At 39.9% G+C, this 16,634-nt stretch overlaps 1 protein-coding gene across 1 annotated transcript in view; it reads right to left on the reverse strand.

The window, feature by feature from the left end:
- Window positions 1-488: 488 nt before the first annotated feature.
- The window catches only part of STAC (SH3 and cysteine rich domain), a 193,610-nt gene continuing 177,464 nt past the window's right edge, over window positions 489-16,634 (reverse strand). Inside the window, exon 11 of the mRNA XM_075212630.1 lies at window positions 489-2,835. Within this exon, the coding sequence (XP_075068731.1) occupies window positions 2,737-2,835 (99 nt within the window). The 3' untranslated portion in view covers window positions 489-2,736. The remainder of the gene's footprint in view (window positions 2,836-16,634) is intronic.

Raw genomic sequence — 16,634 nt, forward strand, 5'->3', positions numbered from 1 at the left:
CCAACTGAGAAATGTTCTGCTCTGTCTTAAAAATTAGAGACTAAAATAACTACTGACTCAAAGGGTTGAATTGCACATTTATCTCTTTGTCACAATAGTGTCATTAATTACAATTATATATGACAAGATAAAAAAAAAAATCTATATTTTGTCCAAAATGTACTGCTTGGTAATGCAGTTTTTTTTATCAGAACAGAAAGCTGTAAAATGTGTAATCTAAAAAAAATAAAAACAGTCTTTCTTGTCTTGCAGTGGCCTGAAATAAATACACGCTGGTGTTATATGGAACTGTATAAGGTTTATATTGATCACACTTGATTTTGGATATATCCACTGCTCAACCATTCCAACAATATCACCCTTCTTATCACTTTCATTCCTATATCTCTCACTAATTCATATCATGGAAAGCTGTTAGTGAAATACAGGCTTTATTTGTTACTCTTAAAATATCCATGTCTAGTGATTAGATATGTTACATTTTCAGAGCAGAAATATAAAATAACATTGTAAAATATAAGCAATACACATTGATTTGGTGTATTGTAAAACAGGGTTAAGATAAAAGAAAAAGAAAAGAACAGGAGAACAAAACTCATCCAGAAAAAAGTGAAGAATTTAGAATGGAACAAAGTTAAACATAATGACAATACTGGGAATACACAGGCAATAAAGAAAATACAACTTATAAATACAGTATCTGAAGTTTAGCGTTATTAAATAAAGATGGTAGTTGTACATAAATAAAGCTGAGCATAAACTGTATAGCTGTTTAGCAAATTGTTCCCTAATATTCAAATACATATTAAAAAACATATATTTTACTATACTGTTCTTTTACTACAATAACTTATTGCCAAGTACATGGTGCTTAGCATCCAAACATTTTTCAAGACACTAAAAATTATGGATATGTTACCAATTTATATTTTATGTCATATTGTATTGTAATTGCATTTATCACTCAATATCGGTAATAGTCATTTTACTGACATACCACACACCGACACTACTTACCCCGACATAGTTATTACGAAAGTGGGATCTCCAACATGTTGATCTTCCCGACTGTTAAAAAAAGCTGGTCTTAAGGGGGCACTGTAACTAGGAGTTTCTTGGAGAATGTAGAGGGATTAGTAAAAAGCATTGTTCAGCCGGCTCATAGTTACAGTGACCAGCAGTAATAGTGTCGCGTTCACAAGTGACGTAATTGTGTGTGCCGGGCTGTGAATCTGTTCAAATTCTTACAAGTTAGCTTTTTTAACAGTCGGGAAGATCAACACGTCGCGGATCCCACTTTTGTAATAACTATGTCGGGGTAAGTAGTGTCAGTGTGTTAAACACCGTAATTTAGTACCCAAACCCTCAATACATACTGTAGGAGTGCTGCATGAGGGTCACATTTACTCTTACAATACTACTGCACTTCACAATTGAATTGCCTGATTAGGCCCTATTTATCCTTTTCAGAAAATTACATTATTTATATATATATATATATATATATATATATATATATATATATACACACGTATATAGTAGATAATTTACTTGAAGTAGTTTGATTGAGTATGTGTGATAGCTGATTATGTTAAGGCAAGGTTCCTAATATTATGTCTTGACTGTCTCAGTCACATGGCTGAAGTTCAGTGCTGGCTATAGATATTTGCAGTAGCAGAAGCCGTTTAAATATGAAATGACAGCATATAATTATAATATTTATGAAATACCAATATATAATTATTATTTGCATCTCTCCTTTAATGAGGGGTACATTTCTGAAATCGAAGGTACCAGGTAACTAATAATTATCCATTGCATATACCTATATAAATACCTAGACATTTTTGTAAATTGGTGTCGGGTTGGAACTGGGCTAATGATGATTTTTTTTAATCAATACTGGAAATTTTTATCAGGAGAAAAACAAGAAAAATATGACATGCTTTGTTTTGAGAAGATTATTTAAATAATTTCTCCCATAAAAAGTATATTTTAAATTACTGCACATTCATGTCATATATGCAACAATGTCACATCAACTCTTAAAAAGTTCTGAGTAATTTATTTCATAATGTTGATGTATGAAAACAGGTGTCTAATAAGTTAATAACTTTGCACACAAACTATATTTCTGAATAGTTAATTTTATAGAAATAAAAGAGACAGTGGTACAAATGATTTATAAACTGTCCATTAATATTAAGGTTCCTAAATAAAATATAGAATTGAATCATATGTTAAATAGCACTGTACAAGAAATGTTTGCAGGCACAGTTTCTTCCCCATAGAGCTTACAGACTACTGTACTTTTTACAGCGTGGGTAGAGGGTGGTAAATTCATTTTTTAATATTACAAAAAGAGCTGGGTTTCGAACCAGGTTCGCCCCAGTAAAGGCAATGATATAACTGTTATACTACTCCTTGAAACTTGACCCTTAAAATGCAAACACTGAGTTCAACAGTTTTTAAGACATATAGAGAGAGGCTATATCTTCATTACTAAACTTCCTTATTACTACTGCAGCATTTTATTTTTCCGTCTTGGGAGAATTCTTTTATGCTTTACTAATTAGTTTATTTGTGATTCATACTATAACAGTCCAAGAAGTCTTCTGTTTCATTTCTCTCACAACTGTGTATCATCCTTAGTGACTCATCTTGGTCACATGATACCATATGATGCAGACCCGCATCTCCAGAAACTTGGATTGTAGTAACATTCAAATCCTAAAGTCAGATGTTTTCCAAAACATTGATGGGTACAAAGCCTTTTTTCTTCCCACTGATGACTTTGAGAAAGCCATTCTGCTCTTTCTCTGAACTTGCACATATCTAGAATGGAAAGAAAGGAATATTTAACACTATTGCATTTCTGCATTTTAATATTAACATTTATAAACTGAAAGGCAGTAATATTGTTCAACAATTATATTAACATTGCAAATCCTGATAAATTATACACTGTGCGGTGCACTGTAAAGTGTACAAGATCATTCTTGCAGCACAAACCAGTTCCACTAACTAAAGAATAAGGAACAGGGTTCATATGTGAAGCCAGATACAGAACATTATTTTGAATAATTATTGCCTGTTAATGTATTTGTTTACTGTAGATTTATGTGTTTTATAGTTAAGAGCAAATCCAGCTACTGCGTGCAAAATGTGCAATTAAAAACATGTTGTGCTTCAATGTGGAAATATATAATATACAATCCGATAAAACCCGAGAATGGGTGAGGGGGTCACGGCCTTGTCCAAGCCTAAAAAGTAGTATAACATAGAGTTGGCCTGTATGTGTGGGCAGCATGCTCGAGCATGTAGTATGTGCTGTGCATACAAAATAATGCATTTGCACCATTTGCAAAGCAACATGGTTGCTCAGCAAAATTTGCACCTAGCTCTTTGTCAGCCCCCTTTGTGTAAGAGATCAATAATGATTTTGTTTTTAAAACCCCCAGCCCCTAAAAATAAAGAGAAGCCCATGAAATCATGGGCACAATTCATATTTCACATATTCATCAAGATGAAGCCCAACTCATTTAAACCTTTCTGTGTCATCGATAGAGTTCAGGTTTTATATCATGCCGTGCCCCAAGACATTAGCAATGTCATCATATGTCAAATGACACTCTCTCCCATAGACTTAGCATCTTCGAACTTGAGCTGGGAGGCACGCGGTTTTCATGTAATTTGCTGTGTGCAAACACGGGGAAAGTGATGTCATAGAGATCGTTATTCCTAAGCATCTTAATGTTGCCCCCAGTTACATGCAGGAAACACTAGTGACATGATCACCTGCATGAAAAAGATGATCTTTATCTAGTAAGCTCAGATTATCTCTGCCACAGTTCATAAAAAGTAGTAAAAAAAATGCTAATAATACATGAAGTTTAAAAAAAAAAAAAAAAAAGAAAAGAAAACAACCAGGTAAAGAAACATGTTCTACATTTAAATTTTCATATAGGACCAAAAATTCACCAAATTTTATGTTCTATACTGTGGAAGAGGATTACACACTCTGGGCCTCAATTGGCAGGAAAAAGTAACTTTGCAAAGTAGGTCATATCATTTTCTGATCCATAAATACAATTGATACCACTTTCATACTGCCGCCCCTGCAATATCCCGGGTTTTTGAAGCCGGGTTTTTGCAGGGGCTCCGAGCGTTCCAGCTCAGAAACACCATTCATACTGCACCTCGGACCCGGGAATTTCCCGGGTTGACCCCATTCATACTGCACATGTCTGTGCCCTGGCAATTTGAGGGAGTCATCACCAGAGCAGTTTTCATTGACTGAAAAATGAAGACTGGATGCTGCTCCAGTGTTTAAATCCTGTCAGAAAAACCTGATCTCTCTCTCTCTCTCTCTCTCTCTCTCTCTCTCTCTCTCTCGTTTTCTGTGCAACCCGGGTTTTTCCATTCATAGTGCAGGCAACCCGGGAATTACCCCTCGATAAATCCGGGGTTAAAGAGCTCGACCCAGGAAAAACCCGTGATTTTGGTGCAGTATGAATGGGGTATTACTTAAATGTACCCTTGTCTGGTGAACAGGTTACAACCCCCCCCCCCCCCCCCCCGAAAAACAAAAAAACAAACAAACCATGATTCTAGCTACCTTTTCCAGAAAGAGAAGCAAACTCTTTTCTTTCCATATGGCAGTCCAGTCTGGGCAGGTAATTATAACATGCCCGGACTAATACACCCCCTGAATGGACAGGATTCATGTCCAATCCAGTTAGGTGCTATATTAGGTACAGACCTTCCATCCATATTGCAGAATAGTGTGTCCTATTGAAATCAAGGTATCCAGAACTAAAGAATGCTCATTTTGTCTGGCTATAAAATACACCCCATATTGTCATCAGTATACTCTCCCAATCCTTTTGAATAAAAAAACATTTGTTACTTTTCTTGCAAGCTTAACAACCTCTCTACACTAAATAAACATTAAACTCAGTTCTTCAACCCTGTACAAACTATAAAATGCATAGCAGGGAAGTTTTCACCAAATAACACACATGTGACATTACCTTTTACCAAACCAAATAACGACACGGACACCAAATTAAAGTTGGAATGAATGACGGTATTTATTTATATTTAGACTAATAGGACTGTAAGGCGGACGAGAGCAGGGCAGTCAGGAACGCAAAACTAATAAGGTGGAAAGGTCAGACCATAGTACCACCAACCCAGGATCATACCTTATCTATTGGCCGGTGCTAAGATCAAGTCCAACGGCAAGACTACGCCCCCTAATTAACTCCGCCAGTATAAACCATACAAACTGGCCCAAAGGTCCTCCTAACACACGGACCAACCATGGTATGACACCATAACCACAGAGGGGTAGTGACCTATGACAAGATCACCCAAGCACCATATGCACAGTTACAGACTGCACTGCTCTCCTACTCTAACCAATAACCATACAAGATATCTCAGAATTGCAGGGAGGGCGGGAGGAATCCGGAAGCAGGAAGGCCTGTAACCTCTGAGCACAGACTTATAACTGTGTATAAGTCCCATCCCCTTCCTGCTCCTATTGGCTGAAATTCCAGGAATCCACATATCATAGGTTCTTTGGCAAGTCACTCACCTGCATGATTTTAACTGCGTTTAGTCTAAGGGACACACTTCTCTTACATTCAGTACTTCCACACTACGCACACACTGCTCACATACTGCACTAAGTACTCACACACTGTACATGTTACACTCAGCAATCAAATACTGTACAAATATCACACTCTATACTTTAAAGGAGAAATCATCTAAAAGGGAAATCATTCTGTAATGGACCCTGAAATGTGTGAATGTCATGCCCCTTGCGTCAGAATTGGATGTGCCGGCTCTAGGGAAAGGTGTAAGAAAGTGTTTGCTTGCATGGCCAGCAAAAAAATATTAGAACTCTGAGCCCTTAAGGGAAAAGCTGAAAACATGTACCTCTCTCCCGTTAGGATAGAACCACCAAGTCCAGCTAACAGGCTCAGTGGTAAAGAATGAGTGCTGGAGGACACCCCCGCAAACTCGGAGAGAACAAACAAACAAATATAAGGCCACTGTGCCACCGTGCAGCCCAATATACCTAATTTGATTCATCAAGAGAGAGGCTATATCTGTACACCCCTACACTTCAAACATTTTGGCTTTTATTAAAAATGGGAGATTTTAATGAGAGCTTATAAGGGACACAAAATCCATTATGTTTGCTCTTGCATATCAGTCTAAATAGTAGTTTTGTAAGGCTTTACTAAAGGTGTCACAGGGGCATGGCCAGATTTGGGTAGAAGTAACAAATGACATATTAACAGTATATGTACAGGCTTGCTACTCAAACCCTGACTGCTACCACCCTAAAGTCGGGTTTTAGTGGCCTTTTCCCAAATCTGGATGTATGCCTTAAAACAATGCATTCTGAGTAAAAGTAAAAAAGCAAAAATAAGAACATAAGGCTAGACTAAAATAGTAAGTGTATTTTCTTAATAAAATAAAATGATAATTTAATGAGCAGGAAACTGGTACTGTCAATTTAGTATGTAATATGTAAAGCCAGTGACATGTGCTATTTTAGTGACCTAATGTTCCTTATTGCATTATTGCATTTATTATAAAACCTGACAATACCACATTGCTGTTCCTCCAACGGTGCTGTATCTTGTGTCCCAGACTCTTAATAGCTGTCACAATGAATGAAGAGCTTAAGGAGTGAGACTCTCTTTTGTTCTGTTGCAGTGCTACAGCTGCCTTGAAAAATATAATGCTAGTAACATAGATGGCAGGTAATAATCCAGTGATGAAAAATAATAAAGTGTGTGGCTTCAAAAAAATGAAACTTGACACTTTTTCTTTTCTCCAATTGGAACTACAGAGTACAGCTTCTCTAGACTTGTTGGATGGATGTTAGAGGATGTCAAACTGGGAAGGGTGTTAGACAACTATGAACTGAGTCACAGCTGAACAGTTGCCAGGGGTCGACACTTATGACGACTATGGTATGGCATTTTGTAACAACATGTTAATTATTTTCATTTTTTAGAACACGTTGTTTGCTATAATACTTTAGCATTACACACATAGATATCATCATCATCATCATAATCATCATCACCATTTATTTATATAGCGCCACTAATTTCGCAGCGCTGTACAGAGAACTCACTCACATCAGTCCCTGCCCCATTGGGGCTTACAGTCTAAATTCCCTAACACACACACAGACAGAGCCAGAGACATAAAGAAAGACTAGGGTCAATTTGTTAGCAGCCAATTAACCTACCAGTATGTTTTTGGAGTGTGGGAGGAAACCGGAGCACCCGGAGGAAACCCAGGCAAACACAGGGAGAACATACAAACTCCTCAGATAAGGCCATGGTCGGGAATTGAACTCATGACCCCACTGCTGTAAGGCAGAAGTGCTAACCACTATGGGAAACAATGCAGGTATAAAATAAAAACATATTTATAAATCCACATTTCTTCTTCTAAATTCTGCAATGGTTGTGATGAAACAGTAAAATGTAGTTATAACATCTGATTTTATGGCAGGTATGTATCTCGTCCATTAATGCAATATTAATCACCTTAGCATTTTAATATCACATTGTAAATAATAATAATAATAATAATAATAATAATAATAATAATAATAATAATAATAATTTTAAAAAATAAACCACTTTTAATCAGTAAAAATGATTTCTGGGGATTTTTAGAGCATGACAAAGGGCTGTGGTGTCACAGAGTATTATGCAGCCTGTCTCATCCTTGTTGGAACAGTAACATTTTCTGGTTAAAATGAGATGTGTTTCAGGGAGTGCTTTGCTGCATAAATATGAAATTAGAGATATTTTTAGGCTACTCACGCACAATATGAAAATAAGTCACTTTACATAAATACTTTAAAATAATGGTGTTCTGGATAAATGAAATTACCCAGAAATGGCCTCTAATGTTTATGTGCTTATTGTTCAGATGCAAGTAGCTTAAATGTTTCTCTAACTCACATAATTAAAGTTTTCTTATGCCATTGATATTGACCAATATATCTCCGTTCCCTGGTCAGAGATCACTGGCACTGTAGCGATGTGTATGCAGCTTGCATATCACACTTTATCTTTGCATAGCTCCCACCAACATCAGTCTTAGTTCCTTATAGTCTGTTAAAAACTGTACTATTGCAAAGTATGTTTTCAAGTGCTGTTGACATTGAGTCAAAATAAGCAATGACTAGTAACAGCAGAAGTGTCAATTATTATGACGCTCCTAGCTACATCACAGAGCCAAGTGACTTAACATACTAATCAGCTATGAATGAAGAGGTTTTTTGTCTAGGGAATGGTATATGGGCTGCAGGAGGCAGCTTAGATGATGAGAAAGTGGTTGCATTATGATAGAATACAGAGATATGAACAGGCAACGTGGTGGCATTATTTGGCAGTATCATGGGCTGGGCTGTAACTGTAAATGGTGGACATTGAGACTTTATGTGTTGGGCATGTACTGTTTGTTCTGGATGTTGGGCTATGTATGATGTACTGTTTGTAATGTACGCAGTAATTTTTATTTATTTATTGTCATACCCCATAATGGTAAAATGTTCCTTATTGCCATACTGTGAACCATGAAAGCAATATACCCATACTCTAATCCACTAAGTGTAGCAGAAATGGTCAAAGTATCATATGTATCTCATACCAAATGTGTGTACAAGATATATAACTTGAGTCATAGCATATACTCAGCCAGTCTCCTAGTGATCCTCACCTCTCATCATCAAAACTCCACTGATGTACACTGACTCAGATCCCATAGAGCACCTAAAAGTGACTCCTTTAAATATTGGTTTCTGGTGTTATACCCAGTGGTCGAAGTGGACATTTAGAAGTGGTGGTATGGAAAATATAAGTGAATAGAGTTTGATATATTGATTTTTTTTTTCTTAAACACTTGTCCCCTTTATGGTCAAATGATTCTCCCTTCCCCCCAAATCTGTGTCTCTACATTCCCAACCATCCTTATTTATCAGTTGTGTTTTATCAGTAATCCTACTCTCCCATACTTCTGTTACTGCTGTATCTCTTCTACACCTTGAAACCTCTCGGACTTCACATACACATGGCACCTGGTAAGATTTTTTTTTTAAGAATCTAGGGAAAAATCAATAGAAATTATACAAACAAAAGTTTGACATCAGTAGTTATTTTACACATTGGCTACTGGGATATCTGCAGGTCTGAAGTATATACTCCACCATACTCACTTATTCTGAGAACATCTCTTGGCATGCTGCAGGAAAGAAGGGACACTGACTGACATAAAAAGTGGCTCCTGATAGGGCAATTGCTCCAGTTATCAAGTTAGAAGCCAGCTGTCATTGCAGGAATTTCAGACAGCACTCCTGCAGCACAAGAGGACCCTATTATAAGTAAGTATAGCGGACAGCCACATTTTGTAAATGACAGTGGCTACTGGGGAAGGACAACCCCAATTAAAAACCACTTCATGAGACAGTGGTTATTCGGGAGTTTGAATGGTGTGGTACAACTGTCAAACCATAATGCAGGGGACCCAGAACAAGCTCAAGGAGGAATGTAACTTTCCAAGTAGCAGAAAGGATGATTTAGCTTTGATCCATAAATTTGCAAAGAAAGGTTGCAATATAATATAACAGAATTTATTTTTTGTGAATTAAAAGTCAACTGCAGGATAGAGAAAAATATTTGTCAATAGAAAGTATATTTAAAACATTTAAAGAGACTTTGCAAGGTGATATATACTATCTGTTCTGGCCTTTTGTTATCAATTACAAACCTAGTGGGCAATACCTCTACTTGCTGAGGGCTCATGTAGAGTTGGACACACAGCTATTATTTCAATAAAATATGTATTTCTGTATTGTACATGTGTACCAAAAATGAGTATGCATATGTATATATTGTAGCATCTTATACTTATGAATCCTTTTGCTTGCAGAGGCAGTGTCACAGTGTCAGTACTGAAGAAGCCACTGGCTGGTATTCACACAACTAAATTGAGAGGCGCAGAGTCTAACGCACACCCGGTATTCACCATGGACCCGCGCAACTAGGTATGGGCTTCGCTGTGTGAGGTGCGCAGGTCACGGTTCTCCCATCTAGTCACAAGTGCAATGGATCATACACAGGATGGCAGGATAGCGAGTGCAAAACAGCCGAGGCGAGGTACGAGGGGAGTTTCCATAAGAACGGTCAGAGAAAGCCAAGGTCAGGAACTGCTGGACAAAGAGGTACCAAATCACAAAGCCAAGGGGTGGTCAAGAAACAAGCTGAAGGTCAGCAATGATAAGCAACAAGCAGGATATGACACTTGAACGCTTGAGACTGGAGAACCCATACTCTGACACCAGACTGTTGGGAGGAGGTGCCTGATATAGCTTGACATGTCCCTGATTGGTAAGGGGAGATTTTAGTGGTCCGATGCACCTGACCGTCGACATGCCTGGGGTCTACTGTGCATGCGCTTGCTGCGAAACCCGAAAGTGCATCCCATTGCTAGGCAATGGGAGGCGATTCAGCGGAGAAACAGGCGTCCATCACCGGCACGTACGCACAGTGCTAGGACGGCAGCCCCCTCCCTTCTTTCCGCACTAGAGGTCTCCTTTCTCAGAAACTGGGCCAGAAGACGAGGAGCATGAAGATCCTTTTAATTGACCCAGGATTTCTCTTCAGGACCATAACCCTTCTAATGTACCAAAAACTGTGGTTTACTTCAGGGAGTTCTCATCTTTAGGATGTGTTCAACTTCAAACTCATCCCCAGACGTGGTCCTGATGGGAGGAGGAGGTGGCGATCTTTTGTAAAATTCATTGATAACAAGAGGTTTTAGAAGGGAAATATGAAAAGAGTTATGCACTCGGAGGGAAGAAGGTAACCGGAGTTTGAAGGTAACAACATTCAGAACTTGAATAACAGGATAAGGTCTGATGTAACGAGGTGCAAACTTCATGGACGGCACTTTGAGTCTAAAATTTTAAGGAGAAAGCCACACCTTATCCCCAATATGGAGTACAGGGATCTTTTTCCGATGGCGATCCGCAAAGTGTTTGTAATGGTCCAGAGAGTGTTGTAACTTGATTTGCACCTGAGACCAGATTACGGAAAAATTGTGAACCAAATCTTGAGCTGCCGGTACAGTGGAGTCAGGTAAGTCCGTGGAGGTAGACAAAATCGGATATCTCCAAATAGGGTGAAAAAAGGGGACATACCTGTGGATTCATGCAGATGATTATTGTGGGAGAATTCTGCCCAAGGAAGCAACTTACTCCAAGTGGATTGTTGTTCAGAACAAAAGCATCAAAAATGTAGGACTCCAAAACCTGGTTGACCCGCTCAGTTTGACCGTTCGTCTGGGTATGGTATCCAGAGGAGTACTTTAAATTGATTCCCAGACGTTTGCAGACGGCCCTCCAGAAGCTGGAAACAAACTGCACCCCACGGTCGGAGATGATCTCCCGAGGGCAGCCATGCAGATGAAAAAATGTGATGAGTGAACAAAGATGCCAATTCCGAAGCAGAAGGTAGACCCTTGAGGGGAACATAATGAGCAAATTTGGAAAATCGGTCATCAACTGCCCATATGGAGGCGTGACCAAGACTGCTAGAGAGGTCAGTAATAAAATCCATAATCATCTTCAGCAATGGGAAGCGGAAGCAAGAGACTGGCAGGAGATTGTCTAGGAGTTTTGTGTCTGGCACATACGTCACAGGCCTGAAAAAACTTCTGTACATCAGGGATCAAGGATGGCTGCCAGTAAGAATGGGAAAGAAGTGCCACCGTTTTCTTAACACCAGCGTGTCCTGCGATTTTGGAACTATGTGCCCAATTTAACAAATTGCTGCGCAAATGGACATCAACAGAGGAACATCCGATAGGAGGAGTTTTAATAGAAGATTATGTCAAAGCCAAAATGTTCACAGAATTCTTGATGGATTTGGCAGGCATGGAAGTTTTAGAGTCAGAGGGATCGAAGGATTGTGAATGAACATCACCCTAAAATTCTTGGAACCCGGCCAGAAGGTCAGAATGAGCTGGAACCGACTGAAGAATAGAGACCAATGGACTTGCTGGGAATTAAGACAGTGAGCAGATTATAAATAAATGAGATTTTTATGATTAGCGAATACAGCGACCGGAAAGCAGACACCCTCTAGTAAGTAGTGCCATTCTTCTAATGCGAGTTTAATAGTCAGGAGATCCGTGTCTCCAATCCCGTAATTAGCTTCAGTGGAAGAAAATATTTTGGAGAAAAAAACTTAGGGTCTGAGAGTACCAGAGGAATTATTTTGGGACAGGACTGCCTCTATGCCTACAGAAGAGGTGTCAACCTCTAAAAGGAAGGGTATATGTAGATCAGGCTGGGTCAAGATAGGAGCCGAGGAAAAAGCTTCTTTGATAGCCTTAAATGTTAGTATTGCGTCATCAGAGCCAGACTTGACTTGGCCTCCCTTACGAGTATGCGAGGTGATAGGAGTAATAAGGGTAGAAAATCCCTGAATAAATTACTGGTAGTAATTTGTGAAGCCAATGAAGCGTTTTGTAGCTTTACCAGCTGGGGCCAGTCAAGGATGACTTTCACTTTGTCTGGGTCCATTTGGAGGCCTAAACCAGACAGAATGTATCCCAGAAAGGGTACCTGGTTTGAACAAAGAGGCCCCTTTCGATTTTACAATATAGGCGATTTTCCCATAATCGGAGAAGCACTTCTTTCAAATGTGCATGGTGGAAAGTTAGGTCCTGGGAAAATATCAAAATATCATCTAAGTAAGCCACCACTGGCTGATATAACAGATCTCGGAAGACCTCGTTGACAAATTCTTAGAATACAGCTGGGGCGTTACATAGCCCAATAGGCATAACAAGGTACTCGTAATGACCGTCTCTGGTATTGAACGATGTCTTTCATTCGTCCCCTTTCTCAATCCTGGTTAGGTTATAAGCTCCCCTGAGGTCCAATTTCGTGAAGATTTGAACTCCACAGATCCAATCGAACAGCTCAGGAATGAGGGGAAGAGGATACCGGTTTTTGACCATGATGGCATTGAGCTTGACAAAAAATATTCCCTGCGCCGGCAGGAGAAGATGATTTACGAATAAAACCTTGTTTGAGATTTTCAGAAACGTATTCGGACATAGCCTGGGTCTGCGGTAAGGATAAAGGAAATACTGTGCCCCGGGGTATGCTCTTGCCTGGCACCAGATCAATGGGACAATCTCAAGGACCATGAGGAGGAAGTGATTCCGCAGCCAGTTTGCTAAAAACATTGAGGAATTCAGAGTAGACCTTGGGGAGAAGATCACAGGAGGATGTAGCCCAACAGGAAATTACTGGATTACCAGGAATGATAGTTGTCAAACAAAATGACTTACAAGAAGAACCCCGGGAGGTAAACTGAGCACGATGCCAATCGAATTGATGAGAATGTGTCCTTAGCCAGGGTAGACCCAAAATAATAGGGTTAATAGATCGCAGGAGAACTAGAAACTTAATCCATTCTGAATGGAGAGCTCCTACCATCAGCCGAACAGGAACGGTGATGCAGGTGATAGAGCCATTAGAGACTTGATTTCCATCTACTGCGGTAAGCGTCAGCGGCTGAGGCAAAGGCATAGACCAGACTGGAATATATGAAGTTCCCCGCGGATCCCAAGAAGGCAGACAGAGGTTGAGGACCATCAGAGAAAAAGAGAATAATAGGCATAAGAAGTTCAGTTTTTTCCTGGGAACAGGGAGAGGAGGTGCCGTTTTCTGGTCTCTTGGGGCATGCAGAGAGAGGATGTCCAGATTCTCCACAGAAGAGTCAGTAGCCAGTTCTTCAAGCATCTATCCCTTTCCTCAGGAGATAGTCATGAACTATCAATTTGCATGGGCTCTTCCGTGGGGAGCACCGGAGATTGAAATTGAGGTGCAAGGTGCGGAAAGGATCGGCGACCACAATCCCACTTCTGTGTGCGTTCTTTAATACATAATGAAATTAAGTCGTCCAACCTAGAAGGCAGATTTCGTGATGCTAAGTCGTCCTTAATTTTGCCATTCAATCCTTGCCAGAAAGTAGCGATAATGGCCTCTTTGTTCCAACGAAGCTCAGATGCTAGAGTCCGGAATTGGACCACATATTGACCTACAGTAAGAGTTCCTTGACTAAGGTTTAAGAGACCAGTGGACGCAGAGGACACGTGGGCAGGCTCGTCAAACATCTTGCGGAAACTTTCATTAAAGGTCACTGAATTCTGGACAAAGGATCGTCGTGTACCCATAGCGGAGACGCACAGGACAGGGCTCGGACTGATAGGAGAGAGATTATATAGGCCACTTTAATTCTGTCTGAAGAAAAGATTTCGGGTGTGACTGGCACACTGATTAAGGAAACCGCAGCACTTCTTTGGGTCACCGTCATACTTCTCTGGAGGCGGTATACGCAACCCACGGGGGCTTGTGGAACTAGTGGAGCTGGTGGAGGCAGAAGCAGCAGTGTAAGCTTCTATTCCAGAAGAGAACCGCAGAGCGTATGGGTAATGATCCTTGAAGAGTGTCCAAACGGGAGATCACACTCTGGATGCACTGTAGAAGCTGGGCCTGATTGGCGTCTTGTGTGTCCACAAGTTGGGCTAAATGTAAAAGAAGATCCCGGGCCGAAGGTTCGTCCTGTGTACTCATAGCTAGAGGATACTGTTACGTTTGTAGTACTGTAGAAGCCACTGACTGATATTGACACAACTAGATTGAGAGGCGTGGAGTCTAACGCACCCCTGGTATTCACCAAGGACTCCCGCAAGGAGGTATGGGCTTCGCTGCGTGAGGTGCGCAGGTCGCAGTTCTCCGAACTAGTCACAAGTGCAATGGAGCGTACACAGGATGGCAGGATAGCGAGTGCAAAACAGCCGAGGCGAGCTACGAGGGGAGTTTCCAGAAGAAAGGTCAGAGAAAGCCGGGGTCAGGAACTGCTGGACAAAGAGGTACCAAATCTCAAAGCCAAGGCGTGGTCAAGAAACAAGCCAAAGGTCAGCAATGATAAGCAACAAGCAGGAGAAGGACACAAACTCTGGAGACCGGAGAACCAATACTCTGACACCAGACTGTTGGGAGGAGTTGTCTGATATAGCTTGACATGGCCCTGATTGGTAAGGGGAGATTTCGGTGGTCAGATGCACCTGACCGCTGACATGCCGGGGGAGAGAAGCAACGGGACTCGGGACTACTGCGCATGGTGTGCCGCGAAACCCGGAATTGCAATTCAGCAGAAAGACAGGCGTCCATGTATGCACAGTGCGGGGACTGAGCCTGACAGGCAGAAAGGGAGAGGGAAGGGTTGGGCAAGTGTATGTTGAGTAAAGTAAGGGTGTGATCACATAATTACAACTGAAGTATACTTGGACGCAGACTTTTTTTACCGGTGTTCGAGGGCTGGTGTAACCAGATGCAATGATGATGATTAATAGTGCTAGTCTCTTCTGATTGGCTGTTTTCTGTTTGTGTGGTCGCTATGTAACATGAAATTGTAGCTATTTTCTCACAATACTTGATATTTACATTTAGACTTTGGAAGGATAGAATACTTCTATTTCACTTTTAAGCAACATTTAATTGCATTTAATTCAATTTAATTCACCTTTGTGTGTTTGCTTTTGCATTTAATATTTTATATGGTAAATGTGACTGTCACATTTATTAATAACTGTTAATACACTATTCTCTCTTGTGCATATGACACTTCATAATTTATTATATTTTGTAAAAACAGGGTAATGCGACTTTCATATTTACTACTAACCCTGTCAAAGTACATCTCTATGCTATCTCTTCACTACTTCTAACCTATTGTGGGATGTAAGTAAATACATTCCTGCCATAAAAGTTGCACTTGCTCTTGTACAGCTGGGTGTATATTGAGATGCATCCAACTGAACATATGCATCTAAATACGCCTTTTCATGCATGCGTCTTTTCTTTTTACACTAGGATCGCAAAATGTGCCCAACTCTATATGAGTCCCTGAATGTCTAGCTAGAGTAAGCTAGACATTTAGGTTAAAAATGGTGACTTCGTACCTGTAAAAACATTACAAGAAATTGTAATAAAAAGTTGGTTTTATGCTTTCTAAATTTGTCATTTATTGCAACTTAAACGGATACTTCATTCAAAGAAAAAGGATATCATAGTGATTATTAATTTGCACATGCAGCATTAAATTAACAGGTACACTCATCAGTTGGTCATAGTGAATGTCAATGTAATATGTGTTAATAAAAAAACAGCAGCTATTAATTGTATGAATTATATCTAGAGGCACTGTACTGTGATATTATGCTCAATTTTAAATAAATTGATAGCATACAACAACTGTAGTTGCATTTTAGAATTCAATCAATTAATTTGTTTACAGAAAACATTTTTTAACACTATGTAATGGAAACGTGTCCTCTTTTAGTTATACAACAGAATCCTTAAATAGTTAGCCATGCCCACAATCTGTTAGGCCCCAATCCTCCACACCCTGGTTTTAAACAACTGAGCCAATAAACTGTGGATGATGCAGCTCCCGTTGTCGTTTGCAGGTCTTAGAAAATATGGAAGGACCCCTCGACATCTGTGC

The sequence above is a fragment of the Mixophyes fleayi genome, chromosome 5 (assembly GCF_038048845.1).
Source record: "Mixophyes fleayi isolate aMixFle1 chromosome 5, aMixFle1.hap1, whole genome shotgun sequence".
Taxonomy (NCBI): Eukaryota; Metazoa; Chordata; class Amphibia; order Anura; family Limnodynastidae; genus Mixophyes; species Mixophyes fleayi.